General features: G+C 40.9%; 1 protein-coding gene across 4 annotated transcripts in view; it reads left to right on the top strand.

The window, feature by feature from the left end:
- P4HA2 (prolyl 4-hydroxylase subunit alpha 2) overlaps positions 1–21740 on the top strand; it is a 50993-nt gene that overhangs the window by 12481 nt on the left and 16772 nt on the right. For 2 of the 4 annotated variants that reach the window (XM_032769172.2, XM_032769171.2), the window contains exons 3-9: positions 603–702; positions 3082–3178; positions 5701–5852; positions 7848–7985; positions 11302–11541; positions 15375–15574; positions 18268–18444. In XM_032769172.2, coding sequence (XP_032625063.1) covers positions 621–702; positions 3082–3178; positions 5701–5852; positions 7848–7985; positions 11302–11541; positions 15375–15574; positions 18268–18444 — 1086 coding nt within the window. In that variant the 5' untranslated portion in view covers positions 603–620. The remainder of the gene's footprint in view (positions 1–602; positions 703–3081; positions 3179–5700; positions 5853–7847; positions 7986–11301; positions 11542–15374; positions 15575–18267; positions 18445–21740) is intronic. The other 2 variants (XM_032769173.2, XM_075068126.1) reach the window with 1 other exon arrangement.

A 21740-nucleotide genomic window follows, 5' to 3' on the forward strand; every position in this document is an offset into this window, starting at 1 on the left:
GTGCGCAACAGTGCTACTGTCGAGTTTCCAGCTGTGATCATGAGGGGGATGCCAGCTATCATTCTGTTGGCTGTATTTTTGAATAACAGAGCCTTTACATTTGAGAAAGGGATTTTTGAGGAATGGGAGCTGCAGGAAGTATATGTAGTATAATATATGGAGATATACCTATCTCATAGAGCTGGAAGGGACCCTGAAAGGTCATCGAGTCCAGCCCCCTGCCTTCACTAGCAGGACCAAGTACTGATTTTGCCCCAGATCCCTAAGTGGCCCCCTCAAGGATTGAACTCACAACCCTGGGTTTAGCAGGCCGGTCCCTCCCCAAGAGATGTGCTGGCCGCCACTTCCCGCAGCTCCCGTTGGCTGGGAATGGTGAACCACGGCCATTGGGAGCTGCGGGCCGCTGTGCCTGCGGATGGTCAATGTTAATATGGTCTCATGGCCCACCAGCGGGTTACCCTGACAGGCTGCAGGTTGCCCACCACTCACCTAGACCTGTTTCTATTATAATTAGGGATTTTTTGACTCATCCTCATTAGGGTATCTGAGAATTATTTGTACACAGGGTATTGAGGTTTTTTTCCTCTCCTAATATCCTGCAGATCCAAACCATATTGAAGATGAAGTCCTGGATACTATCACTGCTCTTGACCTGCATTAGCTGCACATGGCACACGCAAGCTGAATTTTTCACCTCTATTGGTAAGGAAAGAGTCAATACAAAACAACCTGATCTTGGAGCGAAGTGTATAAAATTCTCTAGTGTACACAAAGAAGGTTCTCTTTTGGTAAGCGTCACACTGTAATCCCATCAGACAGGGTTTACGTTATAGAATGTTACACCATTGCAAGCCTAATGCAATAGTGTAGAGCAGGATTTGTGCCGGGGCCACTGACTCCCTTTAAGCCTCACCAGTAATGAGCAAACTGGTGCAGATTTCTCTCATACAGACAGGGCCTCAGTTTTGAATAAAACATGCAAAGGGAAAAGATGACTCATTCTTTGCTGTTAATTGGCGTTGCGTACCTGTTCTGGCTCGAGCATGGCACTTAAACCTTACATGAAGGTTTAATGCTAAATCATTGAGTAGCTAGGAAACCTTTTTAGTTAAAAAAAAGTATTTTTACTTGTAAGAACTTCTTAGAATCTGGGAGCCTAATATGGTAGTTTTGAATACACCAAGAGTGATGACTTGTATCCTTTTCACACTACTTCACATGAAATTTAACAACATGTAACAAAGCTTCATGGTAAATTCGCTAGCATTTCTTGCCAATATCATTATGACTGTTTCTCTTTCACCTCCGATACAATGACTGGGCCTATACATTGCCCAACTTACGTAGATTGTTTTTGAAAAGTTCCTTTTATGGACAGATGAACCACAGGCAGGATTGGTAATTGCTTCTAGTAAATCTGTTTTCCCTGGTTTGAACTGCACACAGATGAAAAGTTACAGAATGTATTTTACCTGTATGATTAAAGTGGAGTTCGTATACTATGGCTGAATTGTTTCTGCTTCCCTCTGTTCAGTGTGACCTGACTTAAAACACAAACAAACAGTGTTCTGCAATGAGAGTTATTTTAAGCTGTTTTGCAACAGATGTCAGTTACTGCACATGCTGGGTGCAAAAAGAGGGCAAAAATAAAATCATGATTTTTGCCCCCCACCCTCCATTTTAAAACAAGTCTTTTCAAGTCCTCCTATAAATTGTACAGTAAATTAATCAAAATTGTCGCATAGAATAGCTGGCAACTTTGAAAACAATCAGACAAGTGATTCTAGCCCAAGCTGCTTTAGTTTCTTCTGTTTAATAGCACTGTCTCAGAATAAAGACCTCAGAACACTGTTGCTTATGCAGGTAGATTGTTCAAAAGCACCTCAGAGACTGAGAAGGACAAGGTCCTATTAACTTCCAATGGAACTTATGCTTCTGTATCTATAATGCTGTATTGTGAATAGTGCTCAATATTCAATTGTGATTTTAATGGCTTCAAAAAGATTTATGCCCCGTTTAAATCACTGGAGTTACACTGGACAGGCATCATGCCTTGAGTAGACTTCTGCTTTATTTTGTAAAATTCCTCAGTCAGAAGAAAACCTATTGAGTCTCGTTCAAAACAGATTGCTCTAAGCTGCATTTAAATGTCTGTGAGGAAAATAGGTAGAAACTTATTGTTTGGTAGTCTTTTTTTTTTTTCTTGGCAGTTAAAGATAACTTTTGATATGCTGTTGTTGTGAATGACCTTCTCCTTGTCTTATATTTCTCCATATGCCAGTCTGACCCAGGCTGAACAGAACTCATTTCTGGATTTTACCTAGGACTGCTACTTAATTATGCTTCAGTCATAATTACTTGGTAATGCTGAAAAGAAATCTGCAGCTATGTTTGTCAGTCTAATCAAATCATCTGTGTGCATGTTCAACTCTGGTTACCAAAAAATCAAGGGCTTCTCATGTGTAAAACACAAACTGAAGTAAGATTGTATACTAGCAATCTCCATTAGGAGACTGTCTCCGTATTGGTTAGACTGCGAACGTCAGACTGTAAGTCTTCTATATTTGTTGTTTCCACAGTTACCATTTGCAAGCCCCAGACCAAGGAACTGCAGTTCTAACTAGTGCATGTGGCACTGACTATTAAACTAGCACTATGACCTAATCTGCGTCCACATGCAGAGCAGATGCCATGGCAATTATTTTGACCTCTGACTGTGTTGCTTGTAGCTCTAATTACGTCAAATCTCTTTTGACTGCACACAGGTGCAAGTAACTAATATTAAAATCATTCAAAGGCAATGAAGGGATCACAGCAAAGTTCCTCCAGAAGACATTAAGGCTGACATTTTTAAAGCCACTTAGAGGATTTGGACACTTGGTTTTAGCAGGAATTCAGTGTCTCAGTCTCTTGGCTTTTCTCATTTTAGCTTCAAAGCAGTAAATTGCTTGAGCCTGAATATGTTGATTCATCAAGCAGTTTTACTAGCTGTAGAGTATCTGGGATGTTTCCCCTCTGTGCCTGTGGGAAAGGGTAGTCCCTTGTTTTACTTGTGTAGTAAAATGTCTCCTTCCATTGTAGGTCAGATGACAGACCTGATTTATGCAGAGAAAGATCTGGTGCAGTCTTTAAAGGAATATATTCAAGCAGAAGAATCTAAACTCTCTAAGATTAAAAGGTGAGGAAGGATTGCATAACAAATCTGCACTTCTCCATATTTTATATGTTGAATTTACAATATCATCTTTTCTCCATCTCTCTTTTGTTGGCCTGGATAGTAGTGCCACTGCTTTCCCCAGTGCCTGACCAAGGCAGAGTGATAAATAAGTGCAAGCAGGCTGAGGCTTATTCCAGCAAAAACAGGGGTGAGAGGGACCTCTATTGTACTCTCAAGTACTGGCAATGGCCAAGAGTGCATTTTCCATGAGCTGAGATGTTGGAACATTTCCTCTTGCAAGAAGACTTTGCCCTAGTTATCTATGCCCCTCTCAGCTGGACTGTGTCAACATGTTATGGTTGAGCTACCCTCATAGACCACTCAGAAGCAGTAACCTTAAGGCAGAACATGGCAGGCTACTTGTTTAGCAGACCCACAATGAGCACTTTGCACCCCATGTGTTCCATGCTGCACTGACCTTATATTTACTTCCAGTGCAGCTCAAGGTGGCTTCGGATCTATAAATTCTTATATATTCTGGGCCCTGGCTGCCTCAGAAGCCACTTGTCTCCTTGTACTTAACAGCTGAGATGTTCCTGCTGATCACCCCTGTTTAAATGTCCCTGAAAGCAGATTGTATGAATTTGTTACTATTCATCTATTTAAAAAAGAAAAAAGTTAAGTTCACCCAGAGCACTGACGTGTTTTGTGAATAGGGATTACAGCATCACAGATAGTTCTGTAAAAGATTTAAATCCATTTTTTTCAAGGCTAGATTTTAGAAGTGCTATTCACCTATAACTGGGGCCAGATTTTCTAAAGTGCTCAGAGCTTATTCTCAATGGGAACTTCTGGGCGCTGAGAATTTATGAAAATCTTGCCACTTCATTTAAGTGCTTCAGTAGCTGTTGAGCTCTCTTGAAAATCTGGCCATGAGGGGAAAAGTAATCTACATCCCTTACATGTTTTGAAATCCAGTCAATATATTTTCCTTTAAAGGGAGATGGTCAGGTCAGTTTAGATTTCAAATGTAGGTTTTTGTTACAACAAACTTTTGCATGAATGTCAGCAGAAATGTCTTTTGTGTATGTTTTAAAATTTCAGCTGCAATTTAATTTCAATAGAAATCATTAATTAAAAAAAATCCCCCACAGTGTTTGCAGCCTAAATGTTGCAGCATTCTACTAATGTACAAGAACAAGAAACCAGAGCTCATTAGATACTAATTATAAGCAAAAATGAAACTGCCATATTGTGATAAAATAAGGGCCAGATTCTGCCACCTTTACTCACTTAAAGTGTTACTTTACTGTTCAATTGGTCTCATTGGTTTCACTGGGGCTGTTTATGAAGTAAGAGTCTACTCAACATGATTAAGAGTATCAAAATTTGGCCCTCCTTTTGTACAGCAAAAAACCCCAAACAATGTAAATAGTGAAAATTAAATTACTAAAATTGAAAGAATATGAAAAATCTAAAGAATGTTACTAGGAACCTGGGTAAAGTAATCTGCCTTGATGGGTACGTGGGTTTTAATCTGACAGGAACTCTTTAAAGTATCTCTGAAGAATTAGTAGTTTTGGATTCCATTTTAAGCTGGAACATTATAATACACAGAAAATACATAAGCAACTTGGGGATAATTGCGTAAATTTGTACTAAATTATCTCTACTTTGGTTGGAACCATTATTACATTGGTGACCCACTGATTATGAAACTGCAAGCTTGCAAGTGGAAGCTTATGAACTATGCTCAAGGATCTTGCTTAGAGCAAAGCTCTTTTATTGTTCACTTGTTAGTTTTGCCTCAGTAGTGTGATCAGTTCCCACTGCATGTTCGAGAGAGAAATTAGAAGCTCTGGTGCATGTGCAATGGTTCAGCTAAGAGATCAAATAAAGAGAGGGATGAGGGCACGGCTGTATCATTAGTAAAGTACTATATATTGGACTAAAATAAGAGTTCATGTGTGACACTCAAAAGAATATTAGGACTCATCACGATCATTTTTGAATTTGCCAACTTACTTCTGCATGAGCATATGATGGAACTATGTTCATTAACCTATTGTTAGAAGAAAAGAATCCTAATAACTTGAAAAATTAAGGGTCTGTCTTCCCATTGGTGTGCATGGGTGACTCCCATAAGAGCCTAAATAGCTTTTGGAAAAGCAAACAGATTTTGTAGTGTTAGCGAGATGTAAATGAGAGTGACCTTTTAAGAATTACAGTGTAGTTCATCTTGCACTATGTATCTTTTTCAAAATTCAACGATATAAATTGTTGGCTGAGACATTAATGCAAATAAGATTTGTGCCCAGTAGCCTTAAAGGTAGGAAATATTTATATTTTATTTTATATTTTCAAAAAATCAATTGTGCCATGATTCACCCTTACAGAGTTAAAAGTAAGTGGCTGGCTATATATAGCAAAGAAAGCTGGCTATATATAGCAAAAGGAGCAATTCGGTTTTAGATGTGATGATAGTAGGGAAGACATGCATTCATAAAATGATCTCAGGTTGAGACATGCTATTCTTTTTCCAGCTGGGCTGAAAAAATGGATGCACTGACTATGAAATCAGCTTCCGACCCAGAAGGTTATCTTGCACACCCAGTAAATGCATATAAATTGGTGAAGCGTTTAAACACTGATTGGCTGGAATTAGAGAATCTAGTTCTTCAGGACTCAACAAGTGGTAAGGTGTTAAAGGGAAGAAAATAGTTTCTGTAACTTGCTGCAAGTCTGCTTTCTCCTTCCCCTGCTCATACTGGGAATCTGCAAACTTAATTGTTGCAAATACTGTTGCCTGAGTTGTGTGAAACTTATAAACTAATAAATAATTTGTTTACTGCCTACCATTCACCACTTCCCAGCTACCATTAAACATTTTCCTTTGGTCAATACCCTGATCTTTCCCAGAAGCAGTGCCATTAGTTTGCTTATGGCAGAAGCCCTTCATGCTGTTTTAGAAACATCAAGCAGAAGGAAGAAGAATATGATATACCAAAAGGTCCAGCTATTAGGACAATTTTTATTTAAAGTGTTTTTTGTCTTGAGACTTTGGCTTTATAAGAAAGGTCTTATCCCACTCAGTCTTCCCAATCTGTTTTTATTCTTTTTTCCCTCCTCAACAATAGTGCCTCTAGTCTTTGGCCTGTCTTGGCCTTTGGATCAGAAGATAGAAAGACTTAAGAATCAAACTCTGCTGCCCAGAGTGGATCTCCAGGGGCTTCTGATCTGCTCCGACATAAACAGCTGGCAAACATTATAGAATTAATGTCTATATATTCCTCTATTATTCATGAGTTTATCCTTCTAAAAGGTTCAATAGCTAACCCTGCCTCTTACTTCATATTCTTCGCAGAGAACCTGTCTTAATCTTGCTTCCTTAAACTTAAACATTTTTAATGTCAGTTTATTTTTATTGGACTTTCTGAAAGTGAAAGAAGAAAAGGAGGAAATATTTTTCTTTGAACTCCACTGCATGTTTTCTCTTTCCATTCTGCTTATGCTAAAATTCTAGATGCTTTGAAGTCTGTGTGTTCAGCCAAGAGTTTTATAGCTGTCCTGGAAGAATTAAAATTGTGAACTTTTCTAACGACTAGATCACTGATTTCACTTAGCATTTATCCCGTCTTTAATTTTGCTCTTGAAGATTTCTCTGTAATATTTTGTAAAATCAATATTATTGTGATTGATGTAATACTTAAAATGGAAGTCAGAACTTTCGTTTTCTTCCCTTATTATTTACAACCTTTCATATAATTTTGGATAGCTCAATGCTTAAATTTATTTGCATAATGCACTTGAAGTTCTTCCTTTATGCAACCTGTTTTGTAATTACTGTGTTGAAAGAAGAATAGAGAGACTGTTGAGAGTATCCCTTTTAAAATGAATGCACTGTGGCTCTGCTCTTACACCTTGTATGTTGTTGGTCCAGCCCTCTCTGTTTCATTTTTTGCTATTAAGATGACCCCAAATGAACACTTAACTTGACCTAAGTTTCTTTACTTTCTGACATTTTCCCTCTTTGTTAGAGATGGGTTGAAGCAGTTTGAAAATACATAATTAGGCCTGAACCTCAGCCCACGTACCAAACTAAAGTGAGATAAGTACGCAGTCTCTCCCCAAACACCCCCTTTGAAATGTCATCAGTGGGATCTGGGAAGGTCTGGGAGCCTCTCTTGGGTCATCTGAGGTCTTCACATCTCACAGAGCTCCTGTGGATTAGTAGATGCTTGAAGTTCACGAAGTTTGAAGGCCTGCAAAGGTTCAGTAGATAATGTTGAGATCCTGCGTCTGCCTTGGTGGAATGTTGCCAAAGGAGACGTGAGGGAGGATATTGTGGGAGCAGGACGGGTATTAGGAAAAGGCATTAAGGGAAAATGAAAATTATTAGGTTGAGGCTATAATATCCATCACCCTACTTTGTTAATGGCACATCACATGAGAACTGAGCATCTTCTGTTAATGCCTCTGATTTGCACTCATAAGCTTTGCTTTTAAGCCAAGATATGCATATAACTGAAGAGTCTGACAAGAGGGCTGTTTATGTTTAAATCTCCACTGTTTGATTCCCATTGAGGATGTGTTGCAAAACAAAACAAATGTTCCCAGTCCTGGGCCAGTCTGGTATTGATTATATGCATCTGAGTTGTGGAGTTAACTGTTTTCTTCTTTTAACTGAAAGGTTTTATCGCGAACCTCACAGTTCAACGCGAGTTCTTCCCAACTGAGGAAGATGAGACAGGCGCTGCTAAGGCTCTGATGCGTCTACAGGACACATACAGACTGGACCCTGAGACCCTGTCTAAGGGAAAACTACCAGGTAATGGTACAGCAGCCTCCTCTGCATGAAGATTCAGCTTATATTAAAGAAGTGATTTTATTGACATGTTCATGATGGCAGCGTTTCAGGAGACTGGGCAAAAATGTCAAAAGCAACTGAGTAGTCCCTTTTCAAAAATCACTTAGAAGCACTTGCAAGCCTGAATCTTTTTGAAAGTCAGGGGGATTTAGGCTCTTAAGTATTTATTGCTCTTGAAAATTTTCCTCATTAGCTTGTCCCCTATTCAGAAAAGGATGCATAGAGTTATGAAACCTTGTGTTGTATTTGTCTCCAATGGAATAAAATTCTGCACCAGTTAGTACATTCTGAACAAACAAAACAAGTAATAAAGTGGTTTAAATGCAGTTTTCATTGAGCAGCTCATCAGCAGACGTTATAGGAATCCCTCCAGAAAATGACTGACTAGTCTCATATCTCTCCTTTTTATAGTTCTTATTATTATCAGTTAGTCATCGAGTGTCAGGCTCTGAGAATAAAATGAAAACTTTAGGAATCAGGGCTTCTTACTACCTTTCCACTTTTAAAAGATTTTTAGTTATTCTAACCTTTTTCAGTTGTGCTCAGCATTGGCCTAGCTCTGCTCTGCTGTGAGTTTTGCTGTTGACTGCAGTGGGAGCACAGTCTGGCCAATTCTGAGCACTATTGATAATCCCTTCTTTCATCTAATATAATTTCTATATTAACACATCAGATAGTTAGCATAGTGTTTTAAGGTATGTCTTCTGACAATGTCAGAAGTCCCCAGTTTAAATTTTCTGGGGGCCCTGGAGACAGAAGTGCAAATTATACACAGAAGCTTAGAAGAGCAGTGGAAAGTGACATGCATTGTGTACGACAGGCTGCAAGTTGAAATTGGGTCTAATCCACTGCAGACCTTAATCTGTAGCTGGCCTTACCATCTGTGAACACAGACACATGCATTGAAATGACAAGTTTGTGAGTAATGGCGTATACTGGCCCTTTAAAACCGGGCTATCCCATTCCAGGAATTCTGGAGCAAACAAGGGCCTGGAAATGGAAGAGGGCAGGTGTTGGGAGACAGGAAGTGGCCCTGAGAAGGGGTAGTTAGTATCTGGGGAAAAACTAAGTTACTGTTTCTTTATAGGCCCAGGGCCGGGAGCCTTGTGGTATACGGTGAGGGTAGGCTCCCCCCTCGTCCACTCAATCAGTCAGTCACCAAACAAACCCTGACACCCTGGGCAGAAACAAAAGGGTCCCTGTTCTCACTGGGAAGAAATAGATACAGTGTGTTTGCCAGTGCATTGTCGAGCTCCAGGAGGGCAAGGGATGATCCAGCATCTCCTTTCCAGGCCGTGCAAGGGGAATGGAACCCCACCACCTAGGAGACACCGGGCGGAAGGACTTTGGCTGTCAATGTTCTTTTGTTTTGAGAGCTCTATTTTTTTAAAGACTTTTATGGTCAGCCCTGCTGAAGCTGGACCAGTGGAACTTAAAGGGTTTGCTGAGAGAGAAAGGGAGAGGCCATCACCCAGTTCAAAATGGAGGTTTCCCAAATGTCTGAGCACTTGCTCCTTCGTGTATCCAGCTGCTAAATCAAACTAAGAGCAGCTAAAATTATCCTGTATAATTTCCTAATATTACCTTTGCCTGTAAGCAGCTACTGCCATAGGGATGTTATCTGCTTGGCAGTGGGAGGAGATGACACTCTCACAATTAAGATAAGGTCCATACTGTGAAAATGATTGAGAAATCCTGGTGGAAGGTCATGACTTTTGTTGCCATTAAAGCCTCAGGCTGCCATCCAGTCACATCCATAACATTTTGCAAAGAAATTATTTTCATTAAGCCTAGGAGTGCAAGTGTAGCTGCTGTCCCTAGTTTCTGTACGCGTTCCCAGAGCAGGCATCTCCACCAAAGCCAAGTAATCTTTTCCAGCTGATTTTGAGAGCATAGTATATTACAGCAGTAACATAAATATGCCTTCTTGTGCCAGCTACACATATGTGGGGCTGAGAATGTGAACAACATTTATCGTGGTGTCAGATTTGCGCATACGTAGGTCACGCAAGATGGCTTGTGTGTTATGTCTTTTAACTAATATCTTCAGTGACTAGTAGAAATAGATTTTTGCAGGTACAAACTTTTGCTTTACTTTCTAAAGAAAATACTAATTACAATAATTGAAGCCCCATCCTGTCATAATTTTTGTTGTAGTAGCTAAGGACCAGAAACAGGGGTTAGGTTCTCACTGATATTGTAGTTGCTGTACAAGCAAATACACAGAGATAGCCCTTGCCCCAGAGGGCTCACAACGAGAGGAAGGATGGCTTGGTGGGCGGGATGTTAGGCTGAGACTTGGGAAACCTGGGTTAAATTCCATGCTGTGCTACAGACTTCCTGTGTGACAACAAGCAGGGTGTTTTAAAACCCATGACAGCAAGTCTCAGAGCCCAGGTCTGTAAGCTTATCCTGTAGCGCTAAAAACAAACGTGTAGACATTGCACTTGGGGCTGGAGCGCAGGCCCTGAAGCCCACCTCTCATCCTGGGGTTCAGAGTCCAAGCTCCAGCCCAGGCCCAAACATCTTCACTGCTGTTTTTAGTACTGTAGCACCAGCCCAAGTCTCTCAGCTCTGAGCCTCACTGCTGCTTGCTGTGTAGTCATACCCTTGGACCTTGTCTACACTACGATGGGGGTGAGGGGGGATCGATCTAAGTTATGCAACTTCAGCTATGTACTTAGATCTACTTACCGTGGGGTCCACACTACGCAGTGTCAACTGGAGACACTCTCCCATCGACTCCGCTTTCGCTTCTTGTTCAGGTGGAGTACAGGAGTCGACGGGAGAGTGAACGGCGGTTGATTTAGCGGATCTTCACCCACTAAATCGACTGCTGATGCCATGTTGAACGCCTGGTAAGTGTAGACAAGCCCATAGTCTCTCTGTGCTGCAGTTCCCCATCTGTGAAATGGGAATAATATCACTTCCCTACCTTACAGGGGTGTGGTGAGGAGAAACATATGAATGATTATGAAGTGCTCAGATATGCTATTTGGGAGTCAGATAAGTATCATAGATGGAATGTAGGCTAGAGCTCACAATCCCATTGACTTCCACAGGAAATAATCACATGGAGCTATATCAGGATACAGCTTTTAACTCTTTAAGATAAATGGATTTTGGTCAGTGGTAGAGGATCTGAAATCTTGGCAGGGTTTTCCCTTTTAAAAACCTTTTCAAACAAGATCAGTATTTACAAATATCTCGCAGCCAAAAATATTTTCGCTCAGGATTTGCAAAGAGCACTTATAGTTTCTTTTATTTATAAATTTAGGGACAAAATACAGATCTTCTTTGACAGTGGACGACTGCTTTGGCATGGGGAAGACTGCTTACAATGAAGGAGATTACTATCATACGGTGCTGTGGATGCAGCAGGCATTAAAGCAGCACGATGAAGGGGAAGATGCAACCATCACCAAAGAGGAGATCCTGGACTATCTCAGCTATGCTGTCTTCCAGCTCGGTGACTTGCACAGGGCCGTGGAGCTCACCAGGCGCCTGATTTCTCTCGGTGAGAAGTATAAATGATTCATTTTTCTAAAGCCAGGGAGGAATGGGCTGTACTGTAGGTGGCAGTGCCAAGAACACCCATGCTCCAGTCAGCAAAATAAGATTTATGGAGAAATGTCCTACCCTGTGACACACAATAACATTAATATTGACCCGTTTGTATAGAAAGTCCTCTTCAGTTCACGCAAAGCTGATCCCAAGAGCAAACTCATGTCTGACATGGTGCAGCGTCAATCGTGTGTAGTGTCTGTCATGAAAAGAGGCTTTTTGTTCTGAGTGGCGGAAGTTTTATTATCTGGGGCCTTTCTCTCCGTATTGAACTGACTCTCTCAGGATGCTGTTTTTTCTACTAAATCTTGCCAACTTCTCTGCTTCATTACTAGGTTCCTTCATGTCTTTTAATGCTTCTTTATGCCAAAAGAAAATACTTTTGCCCACAGGTTTTTAAGGGACTGGATTTTTAAATTCTTAAATGAACTCGGTGTAATTAGGCTTTTAAAAAACACTGTCTTTAGCTCATAGCAGATCAACTTTTGTTTCTTCCTTAGTAAGAGAGTGAGCTACAGGTTAAGTCATATGGGAAGGAATGATTGTACCTGGTTGTATGACCTAGCCAATCTGAAGTGCAAGGTATGTATTCTTCTCCAGGTCACGCCCTATTCAGCTGTGTTATGTGGCTATACACCTGTAAGCAGTTGCTGTCTTTTATCCCAATGTTGGCTGCACCCCAATAGGGGGTAAAGTGATCTTTACCTACACCCCGCACCCCCATCCCCAGTTTAACTTTGGAAAGATCTTGGGAATCAAAATCCCCATATAAATGTGAATGTGTATTACTGTTAAATACAATCTTCTGTGCTAGGGTTTGGGCAGTGTCTGCAAAGTACAAATAAATCGTCCTTATCACCATCATACAATGGGACAGATTTAGCAGTGGCTGCTCAGAGAGGCTCGGTGGTATTATCAGTATAAGGAGGTTTGGCCAATACTTGCCTGCACTCTGGATGCTATCCAGAGTGGTTAAATAAGAGAGCCCTGCGAATCTGTGGATATCTGCAGATGCAGATCCAAATTTTATATCTAGAGCCCTGCAAATTTTGGATATCCACGAATATCTGCAACCATGGATATCCACCTCTGCAGCCCATGTTTGTATCTGAGCAGAACTCTATAAATAAGTGCTCCCAGGAAAGCTCAGAATTATTTACATTATAAGATAAAAACTGGGCAGAGGAGGAGTTGTTCTTCGTGTCTGTCTCAAAACTGCCTTAAGCTATTAATGAGGACCAGAGAATTATTTCTTTCTTGGTTCAGACAGTAAAAAACCAATGGTGATGCCTGTAGACACATCAAAATTGATTTAACCTAAATCCTCACGAGATGGAAGAGATCTAATGCTGTTAGTATTGCAGGATAACTCCTTTAATAAACCTACTACGTGGCACAATCCTGAAAGTTTTGCTAGAGGTTGGCACTTACCAAAACCCCGTTGTTGACCATCTGCAAACTTCTGGAGATATTCTTGTCCAGATTTGAACTTTGCAGCTCTGATCCATCTTTAACCTTCACTCAAGGCAAGATTGTGCCTTGCACATGGAGTGTGGGAGGGGCGGGAGAAGGGGGCTGTGTGGTAACTGGACTAACTCAGCCAGACCTCCTCCTTGTACCTTCAGCATGCGCCCACCTCAGAGGGAACTCTGCTGTCTGTGGAGAGGATGCTGCATGTTGCCAACTTGACCTGGCAGGAGCAAAGTGGGAGTGAAGGTCAGGGCTCGGACCTTACCCCAGACATTCCCACTCTTTGAAACTTGCGGTGCCTGTGTGGGTGCTGGTGGGGACTGTGTTCTCCAACAGGATAACAGCCAGTTCTCACAGTTCCTTCTTTCAGTTGCTGTGCGCAAGGATTCATGTCAGGATAGGGGACAATTAGTCTATTTCAACTCTCACCTCTAGAAGAACATGTTAAGAAATATGTAAGCAAAAGTCACTTTGTTGGGATCACTTTTAGATGGCTTAATACCTTGCAGTACCTTCATAATCTCAGTCTCAAAATGAAATGGGAAAAAGAATTTAGCCTTACCATTTCAACAGAAACCTAGGAGGATATCTGGCTTAATGTGAAAGATAGTTCAGGTTCTTCTTCCTTGTGATTCATCCAGAACAGGTACAACTGGACTCCAGAACATTAGTTTAAAGCTGGATTGCAATGTACAGCACACATTGGAGATTCAAACAGCTACATGCCAACCTTTCATATATCCTATACCTGTCAAACAATGCATGTGGTCTGGACCACCACGTTCAGTGCGCTCTCAGAATCTTTAATGTCACTATCTTTCCTTCTCCAAGCTTGTGTATTTTAGGGGTGCTGGATGAGTTGGTATTACCAGTTAACATTAAGAAATGGATTGCAGTAACTATTCTAATGGGCATGTAACCGGGCAAACTCACCCCCGCGGCGCCTCCTGCTGGTTGCTTCAGGGAATTAGCTCAAATACGCAGCTCGGAGCGCCCTCTGCAGGCCGGTGATCCGCCTTCTGGCCCTGTGTCCCTCCCTGGACCCCGGTGCCCCTTTTTCATGGGGTGCTGCCCCCTGGCAGTAACCCCTTGTCTCGTAGGGGTTCCCCCTCCCCAGGGAACCCCCCCCCTCCCCACTTTCCCTCAGGATCTTGGCAACTGCCCAGTCATTAGCTAGCCCCATGCCCTGGGGCAGACTGCAGTGTTAGCCTCTCATCATCGGCAAAGCGGTTTGGGCCTGCTGCCTTGGCCTACTCCTGGGTTGCACCCTGCAACCCCAGTACCCCCTAGCCTACTGCTAGGCCACAGCCTGGGGCTCTCCAGGCAGGAGCTCCCTGGCTCCGATGCCTTCCCCAGCCCTGCTTCACCCTAGGTACCTTGTCTCAGCAACCAGGCCCTTCTCCCTCTGAACGCAGAGAGAGTCTCTCGGGCTCCTGGCTTCTCTGCCCTTTTATAAGGGCCTGTGGCTCAGTTTGGGGCGTGGCCCCAGCTGCAGCCACTTCCCCAATCAGCCCAGCTCAAAAGGCTGCTTGCCCCAGCCCCTTTCCTGGGCTGTTTTTAACCCCTTCAGGGCCGGAGCAGAGATCCACTCTGCTACAGGGCAAAAGAGTTATTTTAAGAAAATGGTAAATTGCAATTCCTCCCTCATACACAGACTGGCTTAGTGAGCTCTCTACTACTGCATTAATGGAAAAAATGAGTCTGTTTAATAGAAATGGTTGGAAAAAAAATATGAGCTGGCCTCGTCACACATGAAACTTTTGCATCCTTTTGCAGTTTAGTTGATTTTAGTCCCTGATATTTATAGGTCATATTCTCACTTATTTATCTATTTAGTTACTTTAATAATTGATGCCTTGAATGACTTCTTATGGGTTCAGGGTTTGGTGGGGGTGTGGTTCTTCAGGTTCTGCAAGTAATGAATGATGGATTCTTTTATTTATATGCTACTTCCATATTGTGTGTATACTTATATATTGGTTTTGTTGTGTTTATATTTTAAATAAAAACATACAAATAAAATTAAAAGGATTACAGCCACCTCTGCAGGAGGACAAAAAGGGTGAAGAAACACCTTGAGCTCTCCCTCCGATTTATGCAGCCAATCTGGCTTTTGGTTCTCATGGATTTCAGAGATGGGAGCTCACTGTGTATGTTTGCGCCTCTGTTCTAAAGCAATCTATATCTGGGGGAGGCTGGCACAGGCAAGATTGCTGGTGCAGTGTTGATGGGCTCAAGGCTTTCTCTGACTAGGTTACTGAGTTAGGATGAATGAATTCCATTATTTTTTTTTCTTTTCATTCCCCCCCAATCAAGATTCTGCTCACGAGAGGGCAGGCAACAACCTGCGATATTTTGAGAAGTTGCTGGAGAAAGAGAGAGTGGCAAAGCTACTAAATAAGACGTCAGCTATAACAGAATCGGCAGTACAAGGTGGGGTTTATGAGAGACCTGCTGACTACCTGCCAGAGCGTGATACCTATGAGGCTCTCTGCAGAGGCGAAGGTGTGAAAATGGTGAGAGAAGTACAACGTGCTGACTTGGGACGTTCTTCCTACAGTACATGTTACTGTATAGACTGCCAAGGGCTGTATCCTGGTAGTTCCTATGGCTTGTAGTAAAGTTTGCAGTTTGATTTGTAGTGTTCCCTTCTGAAGCTACTTTCCAGAACACATGCTCTCTGCCAGATGCCACTGCCCCAGCAAGTATGTAACTGTGCCATCAGCAAGGGATCTGTTTTCAAAAGTTATCCCTTTCTATTCAGAAATATTCTGGGGGAAAATTAATAAAGGAATAGAAAATGTCTGCCTGTGAGGGGAAAGACGCAGTAGGTAAATTGAATCAGCCACAGTGGCTGTGGTAGAATTTAGGTGACTCACTGGAATCTCTTTACCATGATATTATTGGAGTTTCTCTAACTCTGCATTAGGGATTCAGAATAGTGGGAACTCTGTGATTATCCCTAAGTGGTATCTGCTGGTGAATGTTGACCTCTTAATGGTGGCCTCTGTATAGAAACAGAATCCATTAACTTTCTAGCTATTCCATCTCATGTTGGCCCCTGAGTAAATGGAAGTCATTGTTCTTTTTAAAATTTATTATTTAAGCAATCTGCATAGTATCAGTTTTTAAAAAATTCTCCTCTTTCCCTATCCCCATCATTCTCCTATAGACTAGCCCAGATGTTTACTGTTCTCTGCCGGTAGATGGTGAAAGGAACATAGTTTTGATGACTCTGCTTCTGCTGTACATAGGAAGCCTGTAGGCTGTGGTTTCTTGTCCCCCTTAAGTAGCAACAGCCCTTTCTGACTGAGCTGGGTTTCTGTATGTATAAGTAGGCTCACTGGTGCAGGGCTTAGGTTCTTCCTAATGCGGAGTCATTTAGATATTGCACTTGGAAGAGTTGAAAGCATGTTTCTTAATTAAGTCCACACTGGAACTTCCAGGTGTTTAACAACTAAGTGTTTGGAAGTCATAATATAAACCTACATAGAAAAAAGTGCTCTCCGCTGCTCGTTCACGGGGTGTTGCAGATAATTGTCCTTCCAGTGTGTCCGGTCAACCATTCTGAACACTCATTGTAGCTGGGTGTGCTAGAAGCTTTTTCCTATCAAGGGTGTATCATGCGCTAACTACTGTTGAAATCAGTTGTTTCTATGGGGCAACCATTTTAATCACCATTATAGAGGGCAGAAGGGGAGCAGTCTCTGATCCCTGTCTTCAAACGTGGCTGTAATTCCTAGATTAGACACTGCTTTGGGGTCTTCTGGGCTTTTCTTTTCTTTAGAAAGAACAGGAGTACTTGCGGCACTTTACAGACTAACAAATTCATTTGAGCCTAAGCTTTCGTGGGCTTTTGATGATGTGCTAGAGAGGTTAATAACAGAACGCCACTAGCTGTCACCTTCAGCCCTCAACTAAAACCTCTCCAGCACATCACCAAAGATCTACAACCTATCCTGAAAGACGATCCCTCACTCTCACAGATCTTGGGAGACAGACCTGTCCTCGCTTACAGACAGTCCCCCAACCTGAAGCAAATACTCACCAGCAACACCTCAGAACAAAAACACTAACCCAGGAACCTATCCTTGCAACAAAGCCCGATGCCAACTCTGTCCACATATCTATGCAAAGGACACCATCATAGGACGTAATCACATCAGCCACGCTATCAGGGTTTGTTCACCTGCACATCTACCAATGTGATATATGCCATCATGTGCCAGCAGTGCTGCTCTGCCATGTACATTGGCCAAACTGGACAATCTCTACTCAAAAGAATAAATGGACTCAAATCAGACATCAAGAATCATAATATTCAAAAACCAGTAGGAGAACACTTCAACCTCTCTGGTCACTGAGTAATAGGCTTAAAGGTGACAATTTTGCAAGAGAAAAGCCTCAAAAACAGACTCCAATGAGAAACTGTTCAACTTGGATTAATATGCAAACTAGATACCATCAATTTAGGCTTAAATAGAGACTGGGAATGGCTGAACCATTACACACATTGAATCTGTTTCCCCATGTTAAGTATCCTCACACCTTCTTGTCAAACTGTCTGAAATTGGCTATCTTGATTATCACTACAAAAGTTTTTTTTTCTCCTGCTGATAACAGCTCATCTTAATTAATTAGCCTTTTAGAGTTTGTAGGGTAACTCCCACCTTTTCATGTTCTCTGTATGTATATATATCTCCTCACTATATGTTCCATTCTGTGCATCCGATAAAGTGAGCTATAGCTCACAAAAGCTTATGCTTAAATAAATTTGTTAGTCTCTGAGGTGCCACAAGTACTCCTGTTCTTTTTGTGGATACAGACTAACATGGCTGCTACTCTGAAACCTTTCTTTTCTTTGTTTCAGCAGTCTTGCTGCAAAGCCTTACATATAAAATACAGAACTCTAGCCAGTTGGCTACTTGGTTTGTCATTTGGTTTCCATAACCTGTAATTTATTATGATTTATAGAGGGTAGAATGTCACAGCTGTTACTTGGTAACATAGGAGAGAAAAGACTATTCACTACTCTTTACTCACAGAAGATTGTAAAGTAACAATCTGGACCTTTAAATTTTCTAGGCCAGATAGTGTGGACATTCAGTTTCCCAATATCTTGGGTAACACGGTATAGAGGACACTTTGGTTTTGGTCTTATACATTTAAAGAAAACAAATGTGTGTGTGTTTGGGGACTTATATTTCAGACACCTCGGCGACAGAAGAGGCTGTTCTGCAGGTACCACGATGGAAACAGAAATCCCCATCTGCTCATAGCTCCCTTTAAGGAAGAAGATGAATGGGACAGTCCCCATATTGTCCGATACTATGATGTCCTGTCTGATGAAGAAATAGAGAAAATTAAGGAGCTGGCTAAACCAAAAGTAAGTATCCCCTCTTCTACTGTTTCCATCTCACCAGTGCTTGCTGTTTCAGCACTTTATCTCTAACAAGGAAGACTGAGCAAGTGGATTCAAAATGTCTAATTTCACATCCTGGACTATACAGTGCAACTCAGCTATGTGCGATGAACTTAAGGGTAAAACTTTCAAAAGCAACCTCAGTGACTTAGGGGCCTAAGGCCCAGATTTGTAAAGGTTTTTAGGCATTGCTTTGCTCAGTGTTGCAGAGCCTAAGTTTCTTTTTCAGAAATGACTCATAAGGAGCCTAAGTCCCATTAATTTTCAATGGAGACTTAGGCTCCTAAATCACTTTTGAATATGATGCTTTTGAGGATTTTACTCTAGAGCATATCAAGCAAGAATCAGAGAAATAACGTTGCTTCGGTTGTTAAATGCTTCCTCTTTTGTTTCTTTGGAGGTATATTTTTACTGGGTTTGTTTGATTGTTGTTGTTGTAAAAGCAATGCATTCCACCCTAAAACAAAGTATGTTAACCAGGATCTCAGTCTGATCTAGGCTGTTTTTCCATTGAAGAATGGAGCTGCAGTGTTCTTCTGAAGTCATTTGGTACAGAATTATTGCATTGCATAAAATATAACAAATAGAGCATGCTTTTGTGTGCTCAACAACAGCCTACAGTCCTGAATGCTGGAACCTGTTATGAAAGAAGAGTATTGGTCAAGGTGAGGGCTTGACCTACTTCATTTCCAAAGATGCTTTAGGATCTCTAATTTCTACCTGGATAGCTGGGAAGAGGAGGGCTTGGTTCTTCAGCACCCCCTTCTCTGCTCTTAGGTGAATATCAGATGAAGTGCCAGGGGCTCAAACCTTGGTATGGTACCTTTTTACCCAGACTCTTTTAAGTTATAGTGACACTGTATATCATAAACGATGATATACTGTATTGTACAGCTAATATGCACCTAACATTTCTTTAGCCTTCTAGTGCTGCAATTGTCTTCCTTTACTTGCTAAACTGCAAAAGGGAAAATAATGGCAGCTCAAGACCAATTATAGATGTTAAACTTGATTCACTCTGCTTTGCAAAGTCTGGCAAGACACTAAAATTAAAAGCATTTATATGGGTTGTTACATAATGATTCATGTTAATCGTTTCTTCTAGCTATTGCTATAAACTATGTGATTAAAATACCAGTCAGGATAACCTTTCTGCATGTATTTCTGAATGAAATATTTTAAGAGATAATTGGAAATGGAGTGAGAAATCGATACTTTTTAGGAACATGAATTATATTTATACTTAAACTCAGTAAGTTTCTGAAGCTAGATTTCTGTGTTTATCAGCCAAGTGCTTTGGCAGAAAATGTTATTTCTTTTTGAAGACTCACACCTCCATTAACTTAAATCTTTTTCCTGATGCTTCACCATGACATCATGCTGTAAACTGTCCTTGGGACTTCAAAAGCTTCAGATAAAACAAAAATTCAAACTAGCCTCTATCACTGGAAGCTTTTTCTAGTCTGGCAAAGCAAATGGGCTATAAATATAATAAGAAAATAATTAACAATTGACTTAATTTAGTGTGTTTACTATTCAGGATTTCATCTATGAAATCACCTCCGGGTCTCTCACCAATTTTACATCAGTGTAGCTCCATTAACTTCAGTGAAATTACTCCCGATTCCTCACCAGTATATGTGAGATCAGGATCAGGCCCAGTGTATGTAGGTAAATGTAATCGTTTTAGATGAATTTATAAATATTCCTGCATAGTTGTTCACAAACTTAATTTGTCAGCATCTGTCTCAGACCTAACTGCTGGACTTACTTTGAAACCCATGGTGTTATGCCCAGAATGGTGGAAAATATAACTTTATGATGGGATAATTCCTAAATAAAATAAAAGTAATTTCAGCCAGGAAACTTTATTCAGTAATCATTTAAGTTTTACAGGCAGAGCTCCGTGAGCTAGTGTGTTACTGTCTTGGATTTGGAAAGGTTGTGGGAGCTCCCATGTTATCCCTAATATTCTAAAATATCTCCTCAAGAAATCTCTCCTCCCCTTTCCAAACATTATCCACAGGTTTAAATGTTCCAAGACTTTGTCTTTGAAGAAAAGCAGCATGCGTGTTTTGAGAGGGGATAGCTGTTCAGAGTGACCAGGTGTTTTTCATGCTCAGTTTGTAAAATACAGTCTTTTTTTTTAGTCAAATGTTAAAATTGCCTTCTAAACTAAATGAATCTGTTCCTAACTATCAGCTGTGAACCACTGGAAGCATCAATAAAACTGTTAATTTTACAGGCCTGGATTGCACTGGGACAGTGTAGCATGGAAGCATATAGAATGTAATCATAAATTTTAATAATGGCTTCTTCATAATACAGATGTACCAGATTAGACAAAGGTGCATCATAAAGAGGAATCCATAGAGCCTTACTGAACTCAGACTTATAATGCACAGTCATCCTGGATTCTAGGAAAAGCTGTGCTGTTGAAATACTGAAGAAGCAGCCTGGGACGGGGCTGGAGAGAGAGAAAACTGAAAGTGAACTGAGACTTCTGCATGAAAAGAAAAGCTGTTGTGCTGTTAAATAGGAAAGAATGGAATTTGTAGTAGAGTAGAATTTTAATAAAGATGCTATAAAGCCCAGAAACCATATATTGTACACATTGTTTGTATATTCGTTTAGGAATGAAATCTAGGGTGTTTTTGTTTTGTTTTTAATCTGCTATTATTAATCATATGTTGTAGTCAGATCTACTACGAGCTGAATACACAGTTAAAGTCAAGAAGACAAGCTTTAACAGAGAAATGGAGTATTCTAGCACCACACAAATGAGATACCAATTAATAAGTTTGTAGCCAGGCATATTTTAGCTTCTCTTCCTGTTCAAGTCAACTGGTGACCATAGAAAGAAACCATATGGGGAACCCAAAGGAAATAGAGGGTAATGAGGAGTTTGGCAAGCTAAATTATATTACAGAAAGCAACACTTCATTGTCCAAATAAAGAAAAACATTGTCAGCCTGACTTTCCTGCTGTGAATTATGGAGCAGGATTCTGGAACAAAACACCAAATTAGTCAGAATTATGGGGGAAGTTGTGCCAAGAGCTGTGGGTAGAGACAAGAATCCTAACAAGCAGATTGGAAGGGAAACAGGAAGATGACACATTTGGGGAAATATGAAGGAAAATGTGATTATGCATTGGAAAAAGATACAAACGTGTAGAAAGATTGTGATTGAATAGGGGGTGACATGTAAGTAAGTGGGTTTGGCACTCTTCATCTTCAAAGTATGTAACTTGTTCATCCC

Source organism: Chelonoidis abingdonii, chromosome 7 (assembly GCF_003597395.2).
Source record: "Chelonoidis abingdonii isolate Lonesome George chromosome 7, CheloAbing_2.0, whole genome shotgun sequence".
Taxonomy (NCBI): domain Eukaryota; kingdom Metazoa; phylum Chordata; order Testudines; family Testudinidae; genus Chelonoidis; species Chelonoidis abingdonii.